Consider the following 8,457-nt stretch of genomic DNA (forward strand, 5'->3'; position numbering starts at 1 on the left):
ACATACTACAGTTTTGGCTAGCATGCATGCCGAGTACACGTGTGGTACAATGCATATTTTAGGTTTGGCTAGCATGCATGCCGAGTTGCCAAAATATAGGTTCAGTTGGCTGGGATGCATGTTCAGTTGCACATTTATGAATTTTTCGTTGCACATATCTATTGGACAGTCAGTTTGTTCATTTGCAAACAATAACTACAAGTTGGTAGAATGCATGTTTAGTTTTTGGCTACAATGCTTGTTGAGTTGGCTTTAATCATGTTTTAATTGGTCAGAGAACTGGTTTTTAGTTGGCTTGTTTAACACATCCAGGTGGGAGAAACTTGTTTGGCATGCATCAAGTAGTTTTTAGCTTGTTTAGCACATCCAACAGTAACATCAAGTAGGCTGGTGTGATGTGCCAGATTCACCTTTTTTTTGAAGCAGCTTCTCCATGGATTTGTCCTAGATCCATGGAGAAGGGGGTTTACATATGCCTACATATATGTAGTACAAGAAAGGGGGAAGTGAAGAGGGGCAGAGGGGGCTTACCTACTTGATGTTACTGCCTGGTATGGCTCTGACCACCCTGTCCTTAGATCTTCTTTTTTGAAGCAGCTCCTTCTTTTACTTTGGGGCCCCATGGCGGCTGTGTAGGAGGAGGAAGAAGGGCTGGGGGGCGATTCTATTGGATCTCCTTCTGGCGTGCAGAAGAAGAAGAAGGCAGCGTGGGAGGGGCTGAGGCGTGGGGGGCGAGCGGGCGTGGGTGCGAGCCGGGGACAGCTGGCCACGTGGGGCGGTTTGCATTCTGTTGGTGGCCGCTCGATCGGTCTGTTTTGGTGGCCAGTCGATCGGTCGGGTTGGTGGTCCTTCCTTTTCTGTTTCGCGGGGAAAAGGGGATTTTCTTTTTCAGCCGGCCACTCGGTTGCACTAGTTGGCAGCCGGTCACCCACTAGACGTGTCCTATATTTTTTGTTTGCGGATGGAGTAGCCTTTTTAACGGTTTACGTATGCATCAAGTAGGTCCACTGACTTGCCCGGTAAGCCGGACCCCTGGAGTGACCACGGCGACGCGTCCTCCAATCTGCAGAAGCTACAAGTCGGAGAAGCGGCCGACTGGCACGGCAGAGAGTGTGTTCCACTGTGTTGATCCCTTCCTCCTGATAGGAACCTCCCGTTACTATAATCATTTAAAGAGCTCTGACTAACTATATATCCCGACTCGGCCAAATTAGACCCCTTCCTCGGTCGTCAACATCACTATTCCTTCTCAAACACTAATCCTTGATGTCGTACCCCCACATGCAGGCCGCAGGCCACATGAAGCTTCTTCTCCCCGTGTATATCCCCTCCTATATAATCTACCATTGCACTGCGATCTTCATACTCATTCCTAACCAGCTTAGTGCAATCTCCATCGAAATCATACACCCATCAGCCCTTTCTTGCGCTTACATACACAGTCAACGATCGATATGGCCATGGCTATGTGGAGAAAGAAGGAGACGGCCGGAGCCAGCGGCAACGCCCCGGCATGCGTTGTTCGCTCCGCCGGCGAGGGCGGCGGGAAGATCCCGAAGGGCTACGTCCCGATGGTGCTCGTCGGCGACGCGGGAGAAAGGGAGGAAAGGGTGCTGGTTCACGTCGGGATGCTCACGGAGCCGCGCGTCCTGGCTCTGCTGGAGATGTCCGCGCAGCGGTTCGGGTACGGCCAGCCGGGCGTCCTGAGGATCCCATGCGGCGTGGAGCGGTTCGAGCAGACGGTCCGTGGCCACCGGCGGGAGATGCAGGATTCTGCGTGCGCAGCAGCACACTAGGAGAGAGCCGACCGCCACAATTTTTTTAATTTTTAATTTTTTCCGTGGGGAATGGCCACAGTTTTTTTGCTGTACAGTCGTTGAATTGCCTTTGTGGTATCAATATATATTTCTTTCTTTCTTAAACTTTTATAAGATTGTTTATAGATCACTAAAGTATTATGTTTCGTTTAGTGTTTTGTAGCTAAACATTGACATAAAGTTACTCGTTGACACGGTCGATCCTATTACCACACATTTCTTTTCTTTTTTGCGGGGGTATTACTACACATTTCAATTGTGTATATATATGAATATGAGGCTTTCTTTAACAATTGCCAAAACCATCGTAATGTCATTATCGTGCAAAAGTCTCCATCCAAAATTCAAATAAAATTGAACTAAAACCACGACAATAACCATGAAACCGAGGAAGTACACAACTATAAATGTAATACCTAGTAATACATTCAACCATTCCACTAGATCGAGATGATCAAAGTGATAATGGTGAACGAGGTTTCTTCAAAATACCTAAGTGTGGTTATCGTCTTTTTCACTGTATGACTCCGACTCCAAGAGAAAAAATGGTTTACGATGTGTAACGATTGACATCAATTTGTATCCACTCTCATTGCACCTCCTAGCTATGACCATGGTGAGCATAAGCATCTATTCCCACTATGATATTTAACTCGCCTTACGCTCTGAAGCGATATTTATATATGCCTTAATTTTCAATAGGTTTTATAGGACTCCAATATGACGTTGCAGTAATCCTCCAGATTGTGCATGTTGTGAGGCGAGCGGAAGAGCGACCGAGCGCAACCATGCCATGTCGGTGAACTCCACAGAAGGCATCACCGAGAGACATCTAAAGGGTATCCTATATCTGATAATTATCAAATAAAGTAGTAATCAATATAATAATAGGACAATAAGACAGAAAGCTACCAAAAATCTATATCGTAAACCAGATTGATCGTCTTCTTCATTCGAGTGTACGCCAACTGTTGGAGGTTGAAAGTTACACCGAACCAGCAATAATGGAAACAGACACCTTGAAACGCCCTCATCATACTTAAGCTTTTGAGGTCTCAATAGTCACTTACCACTACAAACGAGATCTAATAACATTGAAGAAACATCTGTTAGGACATCACCCAAGGCAACCCAGACTTGTTATCCATTGCAGGCATTGGAGATGGACTTATTTAGAAAATTGTCAGGGCATTATGAGTTGACATTAAAAAAATGAGTTTGGCAAGGTTTGATCCTCAGCTCTACCTTAATACTCTAGTGTTATCGTAGGGTGTGTCTCCAGTAGATCTTGGGGGATTTGATCGGTCGGTGCTGATCTTTGGTGGATCTTCTTGGATCTAGTCTTCGTTCGTTTGTCCACATGTTGGATCCTTCCAATTTACGATTCTCTTCATCGCAACAATTGATGTTCTGGTGTTGTTTCTATGGGGCCTTAACACGACGGCTTCCAGACTGTTTACTACAACAAGTTCTCTCTGGCTCCGATGAAGGAGGGGCGATGATGGCAATGTGCCACTTACTCGCTCCAGGGATTGCAGTCATCGCTAGGTGGTCGATAAACCTAGAAGCAATTTTGTTACTTCTGATGATCTTTGTACTGTCATGACAGATGATGAATATATCAAAAGTTTTTCATTTGAAAACTCTTAACTTAATAATTAGACTATTCCTCCTAGATTTAACTTTCTTTCTTTATTCTATCAATAACTCAATGTTTTTTCTTGGTGATCAATAACTCAACTTAATAGACAAAACTAGTTGTTCGATAGTGTGCAAAATTAGCATAGGCCATTTTATAGGTGGTTTTCTCCTAATACTCATGTAAAATGATGAGTACATTTTCGCAGGGTGCACGCAGTACGTTTAAAACTAGCTCTTTTAGTATCAAGATCTATTCGTAAACCTATACCCCTTAAAATATATGTTTTTTAAAAAATCAGATCTATTATAAAAGTTCACGGAAAATATAAATTATCTCAAACATAATAAATTATACCGATATTCCGAAACCACCGGACAATCACTATTGCCCCAAGAACGAGCTGCTGACACATCGACCTTGTCGTGACAGCCAGGAAGTCTTTGTGCACGTGCCTCAAAGGACAAGCATTCTAGAGCCACAGTCATCGCCGTTGAATCCTTGTATAGGTTTAAATCACTTGACATCAGATCTTGCCACATGACGAGAAAGTCTAACCTCACCTCCCCAAGGAGACGACAAAAATCTACGTCGGAGCTCTGTCGACTACGTCTAGACAAACGAACTCGAGAAGGATCGAAGCTTGGAAGACAAACTCGAAGAAGCCCCACCATCCGCCCAATGCCGCACCTGCGAGGACTAAAAAACCCCAATCTAAACTACTAGCCGGAATAGAGGCACCAGGATTACCTTCCCCACCACCGGCCGTTGGAGCGGCAAGAAGAGGGGAGACGAATCCCCAGCCTCGCCGGTGAAGCCGAGAGGGAGAGTTTGCCCTAGCCGCCTAGGGTTAGGTAAGAAAAGTTGTATTCAATAATGTGAAAAAAATCTTTTTGAAAAAAAATAGTGTCAAGAAAAAAAGGAATTATTATAGGAAGACGAAAGAACGAGCGATTAATTACAGCCTGGAAGACCTCTTGAAATGGCGAAAATGCCCTGGAACGGCAACGGCGCCACCGGCATCCCGCTGCGTTGACCGCCGCCGACGAGTTGACCCGAGATGCCACCTCCTCCCACGCGCCCTTTCGATCCTGCTCCCCCTCTCCACTGTTGGAACGTGCCCACGTCCCGCTCGTCAGGTGGCTAGCCATGCAGCCCGCGTCATGCGCGTCTCCAACAGCCCACGTACATCGTGCTTAGGGCATGTACAATGGTTCTATCTTAGCAATGCCACGTAGGATAGATGATGAGGTGGAGGAGAGAGAACTCATAAGAAAAGACTTGTCTTCTCTTATTTAAGAGAAGACAAGAGGTGATCTCTTAGCACAATATGTCTCATCACATTTTTAGGAATTACTAGTTATTGAAAATAAGGCTAAGATATGACTCATTGTAGACAAATTTTTTTGTCATCTTTAAATCACATGCAAGACTTAAGATAAGACTATCTTATCAACCATTGTACATGGCCTTATCTTCTCCTGCATGCTAGCGATAGCCGGATCATGCCGTTGTACTCTCCCACGTTCTCTGCTTCTCTCTCCTGTAATCTGTATAAATGTACTCTCATGGATGAATAGAAGCAAGTGTGTGAGTGTGACATATCTCAACTTGGTATCAGCTACCAGCACCCCGATCCTTCTTTCTCTCAACACTTCCGCCATGCATCGTCTTCTCCGCCGCACCTGCTCGGCGGACTTCGACGCGCCGGCGTCCGCTCCGTTCGCCGCCGTTCCCATCCCCGCGGCCGTTCCTGCTGCGGCTGCCCCTTCTCAGGCTGCTCCCGCTGCCGCGGTCACCACCGCCCCGGCTGCACCCGCGCCCCGCCGTGCGCACCTCGGCGATCTGCGCAAGACGCCTGTCCCTTACGGCGTCGCGGCTCCTTCCTCGTCCACCTCGGCGCCCCGTGCAGCGCCCTCTGTCCAGCCGGCCGCGGGCATCCTGCGCACCGCCGGCAGCACCCCCGTCCCACGCCTCACGCTGGGCGGCCACGGCAGCACCATCGCCAACCACCTCGGCCCGGGGCGCTCCGACGCTGGCCCTTCCTCCACTGCCGACCTCCCGCCCTCCATCGCACACTACTTCACCAGCAAACTTCATCTCGAGTCCGGTAACTACTCGCGCTGGTGTCAACTCTTTTACATCATCGCTTGCAAACATGAGGTTCAACATCATCTCGACGCCGCCACTGAGCCGCTCGGCCAGAGCGACGTGTGGCGCAAAGATGACTTGTCCATGGTGTTGTGGATGCACGACATCGTCGCCAAGGAGCTTATGGACGTCGTGGCATCTCCGGACAGCACCGCCTACAACATCTGGACCCAGCTCCACGTCCTCTTAATGGACAATCAGCCGCGCCGTGCCGTCATCCTCGGCGCCGAGTTCCGGAACCTCGTCCAGGGTGACCTCTCCGTCGCCGAGTATAGCCGGAGGCTCAAGTCCCTGGCCGACGCTCTCGAGGACGTCGACGAGCACATCTCCGATCAGGCCCTCACGCTCCATCTCATCCGCGGCCTCAACCGCAAGTTCCAGATCATGGCGATGCTCCTCCCGATGCAGTCGCCGTTCCCCACCTTTGTGCAGGCCCGCTCTCGCCTCCTCATGGAGGAGATCTCTGTCGACGAGCGGGCTCATCTGGACGGCCGGCCGGAACTCCCCGCTGCTGCACTCACCATCGGGCATGGGCCGAGTGGTGGCTCCTCTCCCTCCTCTGATCACGGACCAGGCAGCGACTCCATCGCCAAGGGCATGCAGCAGCAGCACACCGGCGGCACGCCGGACTGGTTCCTCGACACGGGCGCTACGTCGCACGTCGCTGGTAAGACGGACCTCCTCACCTCGTATGGTTCTCCCTCATTGCGTCATTCCTCTGGCATCCTAGTAGGCAACGGTTCTCGTCTCTCCATTACAACCGTAGGTTCTACCTCTCTTTCAAATTTTGCACTGAATGACGTAGTTATATCTCCTGCTATCATCAAGAACTTGATTTCTGTATGTCGTTTCATTCAAGATAATTTTTGCTCCATCACGTTTGACCCGTTCGGTTTTTCCGTGAAGGACCTAGCCACGGGGAAGCTAATCATGAGGTCCAATAGCCATGGGACCTATATCCTTTCTTCAACAACTCTGGCGTCCAAGCAGTGCTCTCCGTCGCCACCGATGACATATGGCATCTTCGTTTAGGGCATGCTAGCAATAAATCAGTTTCCATTCTCGCACGTGATTTTCTTCCAACTTGTAATAAAAAGATGCCTAGCACTTCCGTTTGCTCATCATGTAAACTTGACAAGCAGCCTCGATTGCCTTTTTCCCATTCCATTACTAAAACAAGTGCACCCTTCCAGTTAATACATAGTGACTTGTGGACCTCGCCGGTGCATAGTTTCTCTGGATTTCAGTTTTACCTCGTGCTTCTTGATGACTACTCCCACTACTCCTGGACGTTTCCATTGCGTAACAAATCCGACACCGCCGACATCATCACTCGCTTCTTTGCATATGTTCGTACACAATTTCACATCACGATTCAATGTATGCAATGCGACAACGGTGGCGAGTTCCTCACTACTTCCTTACGCGAGCTCTTCTCCAAACACGGTGTCTCCTTTCGTTTATCTTGTCTGCACACCTCACCACAAAACGGAAAAGCTGAGCGCCTCATACGCACCACCAACGACGTACTCCGTGTGCTCCTAATCCAGGCACACCTCCCACCCCCTTTTTGGGTCGAAGCACTCAATACCGCCACCTATATTCTCAACCGCCGTCCCTCCTCAACCATCAACTTCGTGACGCCTCACTTCGCTCTTCTTGGCCAGCATCCCACATACGACCACATGCGTGCCTTTGGGTGTTTGTGTTTTCCCAACACGATCGCTACTAGTTCGCATAAACTCGCTCCCCGCTCATCTCGTTGTGTTTTCCTCGGGTACCCCTTAGAGCACAAGGGCTATAGATGCCTAGATTTATCCACTCGCAAGGTGATTATTTCTCGGCACGTCATGTTCGACGAGAGTGTTTTTCCTTACTTCTCTGCCGATCACCCACGCTCCTCTGCACCTTCCCTGATCACGTTTCCAAGCTCGGGCGCGGTGCTCGACTCCGTCGTCCAGGCTCTTCACCGCGAGTTCTCTATGACCGACCTCGGCGCGCTCCACCACTTCCTCGGCATCAATGTCACCACCACTGCGCGTGGCTTGTTCCTTTCCCAAGAACAGTACGCCCTGGAGATCCTCGACCGTGCCGGCATGCTCAACTGCAAGCCCATCTCCACTCCGGTCGACACACAGGCCAAGCTCTCCACCGACACTGGCCCGCTCTTCCACGACCCGTCGCTCTACCGCAGCCTGGCTGGGGCGCTGCAGTACATCACGTTGACGCGGCCCGATCTCTCTTATGCCGTTCGACAGTGTTGCATGTTCATGCATACCCCCCGCGACTGCCACTTCCAGCTCGTGAAGCGCATCCTTCGGTATCTGCGTGGCACGACTCACCTCGGCCTCCGGATCCATCGCGACGCCGGCACCGAGCTCGTGGCTTACTCCGACGCCGACTGGGCCGGCTGCCCCGACACGCGCAAGTCCACCGCAGGCTATTGTGTCTTCCTCGGCTCCAACCTCCTCACGTGGTCATCTAAACGACAGAGCACCGTTTCTCGTTTGAGCGCCGAGGCCGAGTACAGGGCAGTCGCCAACGCCGTCGCCGAGTCGGTGTGGCTCCGCCAGCTCCTTGGCGAGCTTCACCAACCGCCATCCCGTGCCACGGTCGTCTACTGTGACAACATCAGTGCTGTGTACATGTCGAGCAACCCGGTGCAACACCAACGCACGAAGCACATCGAGATCGACCTTCACTTCGTGCGCGAGCGTGTGGCACTGGGTGAGATCCGTGTTCTCCACGTACCGACGAGCTCGCAGTTCGCTGACATCTTCACCAAGGGGCCGGCTACCAACGGGCGTCTTCCTCGACTTTCGGTCCAGTCTCAACGTCGACGAACCCCAC

The 8,457-nt window shown here is 50.4% G+C and overlaps 1 protein-coding gene across 1 annotated transcript; it reads left to right on the forward strand.

Moving 5' to 3' along the window:
• Positions 1-1,375: 1,375 nt before the first annotated feature.
• On the forward strand, positions 1,376-2,048 carry LOC119281938 (auxin-responsive protein SAUR71-like). The gene has a single exon (XM_037562332.1). The coding sequence runs from the start codon at positions 1,455-1,457 to the stop codon at positions 1,794-1,796; it is 342 nt and encodes a 113-aa protein (XP_037418229.1). The 5' UTR covers positions 1,376-1,454; the 3' UTR covers positions 1,797-2,048.
• Positions 2,049-8,457: the final 6,409 nt, after the last annotated feature.

This window comes from Triticum dicoccoides, chromosome 3B (assembly GCF_002162155.2).
Source record: "Triticum dicoccoides isolate Atlit2015 ecotype Zavitan chromosome 3B, WEW_v2.0, whole genome shotgun sequence".
Lineage (NCBI taxonomy): Eukaryota > Viridiplantae > Streptophyta > Magnoliopsida > Poales > Poaceae > Triticum > Triticum dicoccoides.

Excerpts from the sequence above, each read along its gene's own strand:
- LOC119281938 (XM_037562332.1), top strand. The coding sequence starts at position 1,455 with ATGGCCATGGCTATGTGGAGAAAGAAGGAGACGGCCGGAGCCAGCGGC.